The 16,227-nt window shown below is 39.2% G+C and overlaps 1 protein-coding gene across 2 annotated transcripts in view; it reads left to right on the top strand.

Moving 5' to 3' along the window:
* elg1 (enhanced level of genomic instability 1) overlaps positions 1 to 16,227 on the top strand; it is a 204,063-nt gene that overhangs the window by 120,417 nt on the left and 67,419 nt on the right. For both annotated transcript variants that reach the window (XM_067139451.2, XM_067139450.2), the window contains one exon: positions 4,042 to 4,183. In XM_067139451.2, coding sequence (XP_066995552.2) covers positions 4,042 to 4,183 — 142 coding nt within the window. The remainder of the gene's footprint in view (positions 1 to 4,041; positions 4,184 to 16,227) is intronic.

The following is a 16,227-nucleotide window of genomic DNA, read 5'->3' as shown; positions in this document are numbered from 1 at the left end:
AGCCTTCAAACTGTTCCCAAGAATTCTCCACTTTTATTTTTTTTATTGTAGCTTCCTAGTTATGGTCAGGTGTCACTATTGTTAACAGATTCCGACTCCATGGCTAAATGGTTAGCGTGCTGGCCTTTGGTCACAGGGGTCCCGCATTTGATTTCCGGCAGGGTCAGGAATTTTAACCATCAATGGTTAATTTTGCTGGCATGGGGGCTTCGTCATCATTGCATCCTCATCACGACATGCAGGTCATCAAATCAAAAGACCTGCACCTTGTAGGATGCTAATTGATTTATTATTTAACCACCTATTCAATACATTAAAATTTTATACAATTAATAATTGATTATCGTTACCTTATGAATGTGAGGCATGTTTCGCCTTTCATGGAGGGCATCATCAGTCATTGTACCTCCTCAAGGTTAAATCAGGCACCTGATTTAAAATTGAAGTGTAATTACTAAGATCTAATATTAACATTTTTACAATAGGAGCAGTCTAAAGGAAAGAATACAATATTCGGTATTGATTGCTGATTGGCTGTTGATTACTAGTTGTGTAAGGTACATATACAGTGCTTAGTAGCAGTGGTCTACCATGGTCTGACCACTGCTACTGCTAAAGTATATGGTTCCCTAAGATCCGACGTTTACATTAGAGACAATCAATAGCCTTAAAACTAGTGTGAAAAACTTCTAACAATGTACGACATAGCTAAGAGTAAAAACACTACAATTGTATTAACAGAGGTTAAAACGTAAAACACAACGTAGAGCTGATAGAGAAGTAAATAAAATCATGGAGGATATCATATTGCTATTAGTCAATCAATAAAAATGTTATGTACATTAAAATGATTATTCCATGTTTGTTGGGATGAAGAAGGTAATTAGGGTAATTAAGGTCACTAGTTTCGGGGCCCTGACCAAACTTTAGGCTAAGGTTTATTTTGGCTAAGGATGCTTGCGACAACTAAGCGAATCATGTCCCAACTAACAACACTGATGTAATGTTTGTATCCTAAATATAAGGACTGATAAAGTATTGGAAAGTTGGTGTATATTATTGTTCTTATTTTAATATTTATAATCTGATATCCAATATCTACAATGAGATTTATTACATGTAATACGCAATATCAGGGAATGGATACTGCACTGATACCAACATAGAAAATACGGCACTGCACCGGACAAGTGTGGACACGACAGTCAGATTCAAAGGAACGATATGAATCATCACTTACACTGATGCAATTTCACGGAAATGACATGTCACGGCACTGATGTGTCTTGGATATGTATAATAGACCTTAATGGGCCAGCATTCAAAAGGAATTTTACACTGGAACAGATATGCGGATGACATCACATGCATATATGTTATTATTAATGCACACCAGTTATTAAACACACTAAATTCTTTACACAAGACCATCAGTTTCACAATGGAGCCAGAAACTAACAAGAAAATAAACTATCACAATCAACAAGAATAATGACAACCTATCTTACAAAGTATACAGAAAGCCCACTCAGATGTCACACACTGTTGACAGTGAGTCGAACCACCCATACACACACAAAGTAGCAGAACTGAATACTACAACACACAGAGCTATTTCCATACCAATGAGCACAACGGATTTCAATGAACAGATACGAATCATTAAACAAATCGCAAAAGAAAACAACCACCCTCCAGGCACGGTAAGTAACTCTTAAATAAACATAAGAAAAATCGCTGGGAAACCACCACACATGACAAAGAAAAATACGTGGTTCTCAACTACGTTAACAATAACATATACAAAGTAGGTATTATTTTCTAGAAACAAGGTTTAAAAGTAGCCTTTAGAACGAACACCACACTACAGAGACACATCAGCAAGTGCAACCTAAACAAAAAAAAGACCCTTTCTCAAAGTCAGGAGTATATGAACTCAAATGCCAAGAACCTGCAATGCCACATATATAGGTCAAACAAAATATAATTTCCACACCAGATACAAAGAACACAAAAACGCGATCAGATATAATCGGCATTCAGCCTTCGGGGAGCAGATATACGATTGTTCACACCATTTCAAAGACATCAACACTGATCTAAAAATTTTACACATTGAAAATAAAAAGTAAATCTTTGAATATAAAGGAAGCAATAGAAATTTACATCACAAAAATACTAATGTAACTAACCTAAATCACCATACACACTTAAAAAATTCCCCCCTCTTCACTCTACTCACATAACAAACATCTGGACAATACTTACTCATTATTTTATCATAATAATAACGTTTAATAGTCAGTCTCAATTTCAATTCCTTACTTTATTTACCTAAAATCATTAATTTGCATTCTTCTTACATAAAAGTACATTTTAATATAAAGTAGGTCAATAACCTTCTCTCCCCTCTCCAGTGTTGATAGAAGGTTCCACAGCACTCCACTCGCTCTGCCCTACTTCCCCCTCCTCTCTCCACGGTACAGTATACTTGATTTTATCATCCAATAGGAGAGATCCACAACGCTCCACAAGGCCCCGCCCATGCTTCCCCTCCCCTCTCCGCGAGCAGTGTGCTTTACCCAAAACTTTCCATGACCACAGTCCTGAAATAGTATTTGGTGACATCGGACTTAGCATCGGCAGTCTAGATAAGTACATAAGTTTTTCATTGTATTAATACTTGTAAATTTATTTTTTGTCATTACTGGTTCATGTTATCACTAAACTCTATATCATTGACAAGTTTATGCAACGTACTGTACATATATCAGCATGTCTTTTGATAGAATCTGAGAATGTTCTTGTAGAATGAAACATGCCATTCGTTGTGTAATAGTGTGTAATTTTACAGATATGTTTAGTGTGATAATTTATATTGTAATTGCGGTGTGTTTGACAGACTGAAAAGTTTTTGTTACATTTACAATTCTTTTCTGTTATGAAACTTGTTAAGTGCAAATCCTGGAGTACCTTGTCAGATTACAACCTAACATGCAGTCTTCGGTTACAAATCGCCCAGATATTACATCCTAACATTAAGAAACTAGTTAAAAAGAATTAAAAACCGGAAATGCAGGAAAATGTCTTCGTAATTATTCTGTATAGCTCTTCTCTAAATTGCGGACAAAATTGTATTATATTCTGTTCTTTTTATGTTATATCATGGCTGTCCTACTCATAAACTAGAATTATTATATATTTTATCATAACATAGAGCCAAAATTTCATTGTTAATAATCTGTGACCAGTTGTGTAATTGAAAACCATGAGCATTATCATTACGATATCCAAGATGTCCGTAGGCAGATGTATTTCCTGTCTCTCTTACATCACTGCATTCCACCTGCCTCAGACCATTCCCTCTTCCCATACAGCAGTGAGAAAGCAGTGCAGAGCATAGAGATGTCGCACACCGAGCTTGATAGCTGCAGTCGCTTAAGTGCAGCCAGTATCCAGTATTTGGGAGATAGTAGGTTCGAAACCCACTGTCGGCAGCCCTGAAGATGCACCAGGCAAATGCTGGGGCTGTACCTTAATTAAGGCCACGGCCGCTTCCTTCCCACTCCCAGCCCTTCCCTGTCCCATCGTTGCCATAAGACCTATCTGTGTCAGTGCAACGTAAAGCAACTAGAGGTGTCGCACAGCTTGAACTCTTCTTTACTATGAGCATGTACAGTGGAGTGAGGTTATGTCACACCAGTGCTTCCTGTCCTTCACTGCCATATTGCGAATTATGAACTGCCCAACAGGCCCATCTTGAGCAGACTGCATCAAGGTAGCACTTGGTCTTACAAGTAACTTCTGCAGAAATTATTCCAGATATTCAAAATCTTGAGACTAAGGATTGCTAATGATCCTTTGGCATTTGCAAGATGTTGGTAATCTGATTGTGGTCAAACTGGGATAATAATTCTTAATTTTATATAAGTTACGTCTCTTTAATATTTGCTAGTAAATTTATAAAACTTTTGAAATAGTACTGTGCTTGTAAATCACCACTTATATGACTAATTTTAGTTGCAACAATTTCCTTTCTAGGTCATTGAAATGAATGCTTCAACAAAACGAACTAAACAAATTCTTCTTTCTGATTTACTGGAAGCCACTCAGTCTCATCAGGTTCAAGATCGTTCATCCTCTTCGACTCTCTTCAGATTCTTTGAAAGCCGTGGGAAATTTGGTAAGGAATGTCAAGATATTTAGGGTTGGTAGTGATAAAGTTGGTTCTAGTACTGGGTGATGTTTTTTGTTTTTACTGTAACACTGTGCAACCCAATGTTACTACTGATAAACAACTTCAGATATTTAGATAAGGTTAGGAAGAAGAACATTTTTGTTTTGTAGAAACTTATATTTAATGAAAATATATTCTTTTCTAAAAAATGTTTCTATATCACTGGTGGTGTGATTACTGTAGTCACGTTCTAGTTCATTGAACCATGGGCAGTGGATGAGTGGCCTAGTAAAGAGTTGGTATACCAGTTGGTACGGAATGGGAATGGGCATCTCAGACATATACTGTGTCGTGGCCCTCCTTGTGCTCAGGCGGCTAGGACTATACAATCCACCAGTGGTCCCTAACCCATTAGAGGAGAGATCCTCACCAGGAGTTCGGCTCCATAGCTAAATGGCAAGCGTGCTGGCCTTTGGTCACAGGTGTCCCGGGTTCAATTCCCGGCAGGGTCGGAAATTTTAACTATAATTGGTTAATTTCACTGGCATGGGGGCTGGGTGTATGTATCGTCTTCATCATTTCATCCTCATCACGACGCGCAGTTCGCTTATAGGCGTCAAATCAAAAGTCCTGCATGTGGCGAGCCGAACTTGTCCTCGGACACTCCCGGCACTAAAAGCCATATGCCATTTCATTTTTTCCTCACTAGGACTATGTTTAAGTAGGGTAGCATCTTGCTTCACAGAGTTTAGTGAGCTCAGAACATTTTAAGCAAGCCTTGGACCTATGGGAGTAACGGGGACCCACTTTGGTTTGACAGGAGAGTAACTCCTTGCAAACAACTTGGCAAACAAAATGGAATTCAATGGAGAGCTGTCAATATTAATGGGGCTTATGGAAGAAAGAATGTAGAATTGGCTGAGTCAGCAAAGAAGGTTCATCTGGATGAGTTAGGAGTTGGTGATATTCCAGTGAGGGGAATAATGTGGAAGAGATAGGAGATTATAAAATGTTCTTGTCCAGTGTTAAAAAGGAAGAGCAGAGTGTGGGGTAGGACTGTTCATCAGGAATATTACTGTATGCAACATAGTTTCTGTTAGGCACATAAATGAGCGAATGATGTTGGTATATTTTGCAGTTGGTGGAATTAGCACGAGAATTGTCTGAGTCGATTCACCATGTGAGGTGCAGATGAAGAGGAAGTTGACAAGGTTTATGAAGCACTGAGTGAAATCAGTTAGGGTCAATAGAAAGGATAGGATAGCGCTAATGGGTGATTTCATTGTAAGTGTTGGAAATAGAACAGAAGGATATGAGAAGGTGATGGGTAAATGCAGGGAAGATATGGAAACTAATAGGAATGGGAAGCGTTTACTGCACTTATGTGCTAGTATGGGTTTAGCAGTCATGAATATATTCTTCAAGCATAAGGCTATTCTCCACTACACATGGGATGGAAGGGGTACCAGATTCATAATATACTATATATCACATAATCGACTTTGAATTCAGAAAATCTGTTAGGAATAAACGAGAATTCCAGGGATTTCTTGATGATATGGACCACTATCTGATCTCTAGTGAGTGAACTAAGTATATCTAGGCCCAGGATAGAGGAAGTGAAATCTGTTTGCAGACACATAAGGGGGGAAAGACTCCAGGACGTGGAAATCAGACAAAAGTACATGGATATAATTAGTGAAAAGTTCTAAACAGTACACAGTTGAACAGGTTCAGGATATGGAAGGAGAATGGGTGGCATACAGGGATGCTGTAGTAGAAACAACAAGGAAATGTCTTGGAACATCTGTGTGATAAAGATGGGGAAAAAGGCGAACATCTTGCTGAAATGATGAAGTGAGAGGAGTGTGTAAATGTAAAGGTATATGAGAAATTGCTTCAAATAATGCAGACAGAGAATTTTTTCCAGGTGAAAGAAATGGGGTTAAAAAAATAATTGTTGAATCCAAGAAGACGACTTGGGAAGATTTTGATAACAACCTGGAAAGGCTAGGTCAGGCAGCAGGGGAAACCTTCTTGGACAGTAATAAAGAATCTTAGAAAGGGAGGTAAAAAGGGAAATGAATAGCTTTTAGGGTAAATCAGATGAACTCATAGATCCCAGGGAATATCTGGACTGGAGGAAGGAGTAGTTTGAAAATCTTCTGAACATAAAAGGAAATCTTTCTGCGGACATCACAAATAATCTAACTCATGGGGAGGAGGACAATGATGGGAGTGAAATTATGCTTGAGGAAGTGGAAGGGATTGTAAATAAACTCCATTTGTCATAAAGCAGCAGGAATAGATGTAATTAGACCTGAAATGGTGAAAGTATAGTGGGAAGGCAGTGATGAAATGGCTTCATAGAATAATAAGATGAGCATGGAGTGCTGGTAAGGTACCTTCAGATCGGACAAAAGCAGTAATTGCACCTATTTATAAGCAAGGGAACAGGAAGGATTGCAACAACTATTGGGGTATCTCATTGATTAGTATACCAGGCAAAGTATTCACTGGCATCTTGGAAGGAAGAGTGCAATCAGTGGTTGAGATGAAGTTGGATGAAAACCAGTGTGGTTTCAGACCACAGAGGGGCTGCCAGGATCAGATTTTCAGTATGCTCCAGGTAATTGAAAAATACTATGAGAGGAATAGACATGTTTCGTAGATGTAGAGAAAGTATATGACAGGGTACCAAGGGAAAAGATGTTCACCATACTGGGGGACTATGGGATCAAGGGTGGATATTAAAAGCAATCAAAGGAATTTGTGTTGATATTTGGGCTGTGGTGGGAATTTATAGTAGAATGAGTTCTTGGTTCGAGGTACTTGCAGGGGTTAGACATAGCTGTATTATTTCACCTTTGTTTTGCATAGTTTACGTGGATTGTCTACTGAAAGGTATAAGGTGGCAGGGAAGGATTGAGTTAGGTGGAAATGAAGTAAGCAGTTTGGGCTATGCCGACGATTTGGTCTTAATGTTGGATTGTGCTGAAAGCCTGCGGTCTAATATCTTGGAACTTGAGAATAGGTGCAATGGGTATGATATGAAAATTACTATTTCCAAGTCTAAAGTTATGACGGTAGATAAGAAACCTAAGAGAATTGATTGTTAGTTTGGCAATACAAAGCCTGAACAAGTGGATAATTTCAAGTATTTAGGATGCATGTTCTTCCAGGATGGTAATATAGTGAGTTTGAATCAGCGTTCAGCAAAATTAATGCAGTGAGCTCGCAGTTGTGATCACCGGTATTTTGTAAGAAGGAAGTCAGCCCCCAGATTAAACTATCTTTACACCGGTCTGTTTTCAGTCCATCTTTGCTTTATGGGAGTGAAAGCTGGGTAGACTCAGGATATGTTATTTATAAATTCGAAGTAACAGACATGAAGGTAGGGAGATGATCACTAGTACAAATAGGTGGAAACAGTGGCAGGTGGGTACTTGGAATGAGGAGATAAAGACCAAGTTAGAAATGAATCGTTTGATGAAGCTATGCGCATAAACCATCTTCAGTAGTGGGGTCACAGGAGACGAATAGAGGAGGATAGGTTACCTAAGAGAATAATGGACTTGGTTATGGAGGGTAAGATAAGTAGAGGGAGACCAAGAATGCAATGGTTAGACTCAGTTTCTAAGATAAATATAAGAGGTGTAGAACCAAACGAGGCCACAGAACTAGTTTAGAGGATTGTGGTGGCACTTAGTTCATTCACAGAGGCTTGTAGACTGAATGCTGAAAGGCATAACAGTCTGCAATGAAGATGTATGTATGTAATATACGTACACTGAGTAGCCAAAAGTCACGGAAGGGGTGTCTCATTAGAAAATGTGCCGTGTATGAGCCCTGAGCTTTGCGGCTAGCTGTGGCGTAGCTGAGCAGTCTGTCACAGACACCAGTGTCGTGAAGATGGTAAATGTCGCAAGTTAACTGACTTTGAACGTGGGATGATCATTGGCACATAGCCCATGAGTCCCCTCCGCATCCCCACTTACTTCATCCGCATCAGCGAATGGTTATCTGCAATCTCACTTAGTTTACAAGAAGAGTATATTTATTACCCCACCTATTCAATACAATTAGTACCACGTTATGTGGTTAAATAAACATAGAAAATCTAAATTTTATGGGGACATGTTTCGCCTTTCTTTTATTGGGCATCATCAGCCATATTAATTTAATCTTAAAATAAACATTGTTTAGAGGACATTGACATTTATAATTTCTAAAAATTGAACTGTGATTTCTTATGATATTAACACTATGGAATAGTAGTTATAAAATATGATGTTGGGACATGATTTATACAACACATGTTAAAATCATTGTAAACAAATTTAAAATCTTGTCTATCACATTGTTACAACACGAGAAGTAGGAACTCCAGACAGACCAACGCTGCTAATACAGTAAGATAGACATAATTACGGCATATGAGTAAGTACCCGCTTTACATAATACATAATTCTTGGACATTAACATACGATTTAAACACACACGTCAAACTTGTCTTTTTGTTTCTTTGCAGTATAACCACATTTTTTTCCTCGGTGTTCCACATCTTCTAGAAGGACTACATTTTTACATGATAATCAAATATTACTTGTCAAATACTCAGAAATACTTGTCTCAAAAGCAGCTTCAACCATCACATCGTCTTTTTGCATTGGTTATATCAAGATAATATTTTGGATCAATCAACTTAATGAAGATAATTTTATAACATTCGCCTTTTCTCTTGGCCAATATTTTTTAGTACCGAACGCAAAATATAAACAAAATTCACCCTCAATATTTCAACCATTCTAGTCTATTGAAAACTTGTGTTGACAACAGCCCCAGCAAGTATATGCTGAATTTTCTTACGAAGAGGATCCACTTCAGTACCAGACCTGTGCCAATTTTAGAATTTTATATGACACAAATTTTCTTTTGGACAAGATTTTAAATTTGTTTACAGTGATTTTAACATGTGTTGTATATGTCATGTCCCAACATCATATTTTATAACTGCTATTCCGTAGTGTTAATATCATAAGAAATCACAGTTCAATTTTTAGAAATTATAAATGTCAATGTCTTCTAAACAATGTTTGTTTTAAGATTAAATTAATATGGCTGATGATGCCCAAGAAAAGAAGGGCAAAACATGTCCCCATAACATTTAGATTTTCTGTGTTTATTTAACCACATAACGTGGTACTAATTGTATTGAATAGGTGGGGTAATAAATACACTCTTCTTGTAAAGTAAGGGAGATCGCTGTTTTCAATACGGAACAAAAATGAGAGTGATGGTTTGTAATGGTTATCTGCATCCACAAAATGGTTATCAGCGGATAATTTAAATATTTAACTACAGTATATTACACCCAAGGTATTGAAATGGATAGATCTGTTAACATAATACCAATATAAATGGTGCGTTATTGGACATAATAAATTTTCCAGCTAACTCATTCCTGGTTGCCAGCGTTTCGCCCCATTGTGTTAAGTTGGGCTCTTCAGTTGGTAAATAGCACACCCACCAAGACACATGGCTAGTGTATACCGTCGAGTGCATACCATGCGTCTTGGTGGGTGTGCTGTTTACCAGCTGAAGAGCCCAACTTAGCACACTGGGGCGAAACGCTGGCAACCAGGAATGAGTTAGCTGAAAAATTTTTGATGTCCAATAGCGGACCATTTATACTGGTATTATAAATTTACTCATTTGGGACAAATATTTCAGGTTCCCTATCGGAACCAACATCTATATCATCTGTTAACATAATACAATAGGCCTGACACCTGGCACCAGAATCCGTATTGTGGCAGGTTTATGAGGGATTTTCTCTTGCGACGACTACCGACGTATTGACCTTTGTTCCTTCCATCCATTAATTGCGGGCAGGAGCTAACTGGCTCAGTTAGGCTTAGGCCCAGTGTTGCCAACTTAGCGGATTTTCCGCTAAATTTGGCGGAATTAGAAGACTGTCGGCGGAGAAATATGTCATTTAGCGGACAGCGGATTTTTTGGCAGAATTCTAGATTTATTATAGCGGAATTTTGTGATTTATCCATTTTACGTTTTTATAATTTGTACTCCAGTCTGTCTCCGAGCTTCGGGCGAGTTGGCCGTGCGCATAGAGGCGCGCGGCTGTGAGCTTGCATCCGGGAGATAGTAGGTTCGAATCCCGCTATCGGCAGCCCTGAAGATGGTTTACCGTGGTTTCCCATTTTCACACCAGGCAAATGCTGGGGCTGTACCTTAATTAAGGCCACGGCCGCTTCCTTCCAACTCCTAGGCCTTTCCTATCCCATCATTGCCATAAGACCTATCTGTGTCAGTGCGACGTAAAAGCACCTAGCAAAAAAAAAAATGTCTCAGAGCTATTCCGTATTTCTTGTCAGGAGCTAGCAGTCACATGAGGAAAACATGGATTTGATGTTATGAGATCAGACTATCATAAATTTGTAAAGGGTGGGGAATGGATAGCCTTACTTATCTCTTAGCTGACGAATTACGACAGATAATGAAACTGTGAGAGAGTAGCATTTATATTTATGCCATGAAGGAAGGCCATTTAATGAACTGACCTGTTTTGTGTGTGGCCCTTGAGGTAGGGGATTCACCTAGTTTGCACCCGGCACTAAAACGCCTACAAGTTTTAGCTCGCCGGCTCGCAGGCAGGGGGTTAATCCCAGTGAAACTCACAGATCAGATGAGTGCAGACATTTACTGTTATTATTATTGTTAATGTTATTATTATTGCTCATTATTTGAGACCGGATTTCTTGGCGTAATTTTAGCAAATTTTTATTAGTATTTAGCGGATCTTAAAAATATAAGTTGGCAACACTGCTTAGGCCAGATTTACGGCTTTATGCTTTCAATGCTCTTTATATATCACTATTCTCCCATACCAATGTCAAGTGTCACCTAACCACAAGCAAAAACAAGAGTATACCTGAGTGAAAATCAATAAACGTCATTATCTAGAAATGATCAGCAAATTTATCTGCACTGCCATACAGTTTGTATCCGCCAAGACACTAACTTCGCGGATATCCATGCAGGGCTCTACCTATGGGTCACAGCATTGTGAAAATTACATGCAAATTCTGGTTTCTGAGGTCAGCAGTGTTGAGGGTGGATCTTCAATATCGTAGAGAGAATGTTACCACCCGCATAAATCGTCGCATGGGAAGGCCAAAGGTGTTTAATGAACGGATATCATGTTGCCTCCACAGATCCATACTGGGTACTCGACGGGCTACTGTGAGTGAGATCACCGCACAGTTGTATGTCGGGAGACAGGAACCCATTTCTACTAGGACTGTAAGGAGGCAGCTGCACCGCATAGGCTTCACCAGCCGATGACCAACTCCCGTCCCTTTGCTGACACTTGACACAGAGCTCAACGACGTGCATTGGCCTGTGAACATTGGCAATGGACCATGGAACATTGACGGTGTGTGGTATGGTCTGATGAATCACGTTTCTAGTTGTGTTGAGCTCAAGGGGGTTGTGAGAGTGTGGCTTATGTCCCATGAAGCTATCGATTGTGCATCTTAACAAGGTTGTGTCCACTCGGGAGATGGCTCAGTTCTGGTCTGGGTGGCGTTCTCGTGGTCACAATTAGGCCGCATTTTCTGGCTGCAGGAAGCGCTGACAGGTGCATGTTATGTGGACATTCTTTCAGACCATCTGTATTCCTTTCTGGCCATAGAGTACCTTAATGGAGATGCCATGCTTCAACAGGACAACTCGCCATGTCACCGCTCTCTGGTGGCACACATGTGGTTGGAGGAGTACTGCAGTGACGGTATGATCATGGATTGGCCCTCCAGAATCCCCGATTTTAATCCATTCGAGCATTTATGGTATATGTCGATGATGGTGTATGTTCCATGAACACTGCACCAACTACACAAGACCAACTGTGGGTAGCAGTGCAAGATGCATGGGTCCAGAGCCCTCCAGAATGATTCCAACACCTTGTACAGTCGATACCTCACCATGTTGCAGCCATTCTTGAGGGCTTGCTGAGGAGTAACTTGTTATTAACATCACACTCAGTGTCTTCCCATGACTTTTGGCCACTCAGTGTGTGTATGTATGTATGTATGAACTTACGTACATATGTATTGGTTATAGTGCATGTTAAAATTTGCTATATTTCATGTTGTAATAGACATGTGTAACCACACCCGGGCAACTGGAGTGGAAAACTGATGATGATGATGATGATGAATAGACATGTGTCACGCATGAATGAAGTATTAGGAAAAGAATATAATGCTTAGAGTGGTGTATGTGAATAAATGATTGCAAGCTTACAAAGCCCGTAATCTGTCGAGCAGTTGGGAATAATTTAGGGGAATTAAAGGAGAAATTTTGGGGTATATTGGAAATACTGTATTTATCCGAATCCAAGACGACTGTTTTTTCTCAGAATCTCGTGTGAAAAATCATGGGTCGTCTTGCATTCGCGACCTAACAGTAATGCACACCACTGGCAGTTACCATGGTAACTATGCTGCTTCCCTTCACCCCCTTTCCCCCACTGCACATAAAACTCGACCTGAACACCCACGTCTTTATAAGTCTTATAGGCTACATCGCTGGCCATGACAATTGGTTGTACAGTGCCTCTGTGTAACGTCACTGGTTCTCAGGAAAGAGTGAAGAGAGAATGACATTCTACTTGGCAGGAGACAGACTCGCAGCGCAGGCGACCAGGCTAGCGACAATCCCCTGCATAGATAAAAAAAAAATATTCCGCTATTAGCTTCTACAAAAACGTTTCTCAAACCCACAGAATGGCATCATAACATGTGAGCAGTCAAATTCTTAGAAAGGCCATGACTATTCAGTGGCAGTGTTATAAGGCGTTGGCTGTACCTGACACTTATTAAAATTAACAGTTCTACAGGCGCCAGGAATATTTTCATAATGGATCAGTGCATTGTAAAGACACATGGAACAGGTTTTGCCGGCAAATTTTCAATGGGTTCTCTTCGATGTGACGATGCTAATTTTAATTTAATGGTTGTTAAGCATGTGGAAATGAAGAACAATTGTGTAGCTGCAAGAAAATACGGTATAGCTAAAACCAATGTTCTGAGTTAGCATGAAGACAAGGATAGCTTGAAAAAATGCATAATGTACAAAAAATTCATTCAGTGGCCCGCAACAAGGACGCTTTAAAGAAGTCTCGGATGAAATTGTGAGGTAAGTGTGTGACAAACGCAAAGGTGGAATGGCCATAGCACGGCGCAGTAAACTCATTGACCTTCAACATCTGCATCTTCATTATACATCACTAGTTGCTAAAGTCGACCAAAGTCAGTAAGCGAGACGTGCGTCTAGCGGCAGCTGGTTGTACCTGAGGCTTGGTAAAAGTTTTGTAGACTGCAGGAATATTTTCCTGATGGATCTTCGTATTGTAGGGGCGTGGAATAGGTATTGCCAGCAAATATTCAGTGGGTTCTCTTTGATATTATGATGTCAATTTTAATTTAATGGTTATTAAACTCACAGAAATAAAGAATAATTGTGCAGCCGCAAGAAAATACGGCATAACTAAAGCCCATGTTCGGCATTGGCGTTGTAACTGTTCGCTCTCCTGAACTCCACACTTGAGGAGACGAAAGTTAATAGCTGGGGACACATGAATATAAATATAAACTATATGTGGCTTGCCCACAAATTGCCACGCAAATAGAATCAATTATCACTCCATGGTTTCCCATTTCTCTATGTAATGTTTGGGCGCCAGCTTTACAGTTTTAAACAAAACTGTGCAGCAAAATTTATATTTAATAGCATAGAGACTTATACTTAAATCACAGGAGTAGGATTTTAAATAATTAACCATTAAGTATTGCTTTGAGAAAGAAAATTAACGCAATATCTGGTCAAATGAATTTATTAAACAAAAAAAATGAGATGAGTCGGAAAAGTACCTTTTAGCTTGGAGGGAATTAAGAACTTAATGTTACTGTAATTTACTGTTGCTTGCATTGTCTAATTGTGGCTCACCAATTGTAGCTTCCGTTGAAGTCATCTGTATTCCGTGGTTACTTGTTCCCCTTTTCTCGTGGCAGACTGGCTCCATGGACATCCATCCTTCCTTCTGCGATATGGTTTGGGCCATCTGGACTAGCACTCCCTACTTGCCTAGTCTTTAAATTAGACATTGGCCCTATGCTTGTAAAAATTGATCACCGTTGATCGTATGAGGAGAAAATTCAGTATTATGAATATTTCCATGTTATCAGAAATCTCAATCCAGCTTAGCTATTCTACTGATACAATACAGACTTGTACCAAGTTCTGTGGACTTGAACTAACGTAGTTCTTTGTCCAGAATAATTATAGAATATATCACAAGCCGTATGCTTGTTTCGTCTCGCCCTGATCCGACAACATCACAGCAGCTACGTACTGTGTCTTGAAACGACAACTCACTGTCCCGAAGATGATTGTGTCTCGAAGCGACCACTCACTGTTCCAAAATAATATAGTAGTAGTGTGGAGGATTGCTCCGCGCCAGATAATATACGCGAGCTCTCCCCACTCTTGGTAACAGCTCCATACCCAGTCTCTATACAACGAAGCATCTGATTCGTTGATCTCATATCATATCTTCCCTCTCTTTATTCTTCACAAGTAACCAGTAGGCGTGGCGATGATGTAGTCTCTTAGCTTGCTAGCCTTACACGCGGGTCGCTGTATAGTACAGTACTCATGAGTTAAACCCAAGTGAGTCATCCGAAATTTTCAGCGTCAAGAATAACTTTTCCGTATACACAAGTATGAGATGAAATGACACAAACTCTGTCTCAACATATTTACAGTATATAATGAATTCTTATCTTATAATTTAAATAATAAATGCTGTTCTAATATATACAATATGATTCCAAAAGCCTAATTTACAATTGATTGAAGTTAAATTAATGTGTGTTAATGAATAATTTCCGATGACGGATAATCTTGATATCGAGTGATATCACGTAATAGGACTGTACAATAAATTAGTATGGCTGGAGAAGCCCAGACGGTTACATACGCCCTCCTGTTATTTACAAATATAACATATGTGAAAATAACACACTATACGAATACGGCTGATACATACATCGTTATATCTAATAAACACTTTAAAAAAAACATACATAATCAAATCTTGTATCTCACTGTAGAGTGTCTGTTCCATTGATACCATATAATACTTGTAGTAAAAAAATTCCTGCCGATTTATTTCCGAAAGTTTGTCAGCAACACTCACAATATATTTACAACATAACAACAGGTAAATAACACTATCTTTGCACTTCACCATCAAAGTGTTCTGCAGTTCCGGGTTATTATAATATATACACGACACACACGTCATCACACGTGTCTTACCTCTCCTAGATGGCAGCAAGCAATTTCTTGTTTTCATTGCACACAAAAAATTATACTTAGAAACTTTTGCGTTAATTTCTCTTCTACAACCAGACAATGTTGATGCTCTTCTTTTCATTCACAGTAATTCCATTCCACCACCATTACCAGTGACCAACAAACTACGCACACTAAATAAAAGCTATGTTCAGGTTTGTTTTTGTTGTTGGCATATTGAACGTCATTTCAGTTTGTACTTTATTTTGAGGTAAATGCGAATGAAGTCCTATGGATATGCTTCGAGTTATTAGATTCATTTTCAGTTAACTTGATGTCAGTTGGAGACAAACATTAGTTTATAATAATTTGTTTTCAATTATTATTATTTCAGTGCAGGAGAAATCTCTACCGTTTAATTTCAAAATGCTGCAGTCGCTTAAGTGCGGTCAGTATCCAATATTCAGGACATAGTAGGTTCGAACCCCACTGTCGGCAGCCCTGAAGATGGTTTTCCGTGGTTTCCCATTTTCACACCAGGCAAATGCTGGGGCTGTACCTTAATTAAGGCCACGGCCGCTTCCTTCCCACTCCTAGCCCTTTCCTGTCCCATCGTCGCCATAAGACCTATCTGTGTCGGTGCGACGTAAAGCAACTAGCAAAAAAAAAAA

The sequence above is a fragment of the Anabrus simplex genome, chromosome 2, assembly GCF_040414725.1.
Source record: "Anabrus simplex isolate iqAnaSimp1 chromosome 2, ASM4041472v1, whole genome shotgun sequence".
NCBI classification, from domain to species: domain Eukaryota; kingdom Metazoa; phylum Arthropoda; class Insecta; order Orthoptera; family Tettigoniidae; genus Anabrus; species Anabrus simplex.
Note: the sequence above shows the minus strand (reverse complement) of the source record. Positions and strands in the feature narration are given on the sequence as shown.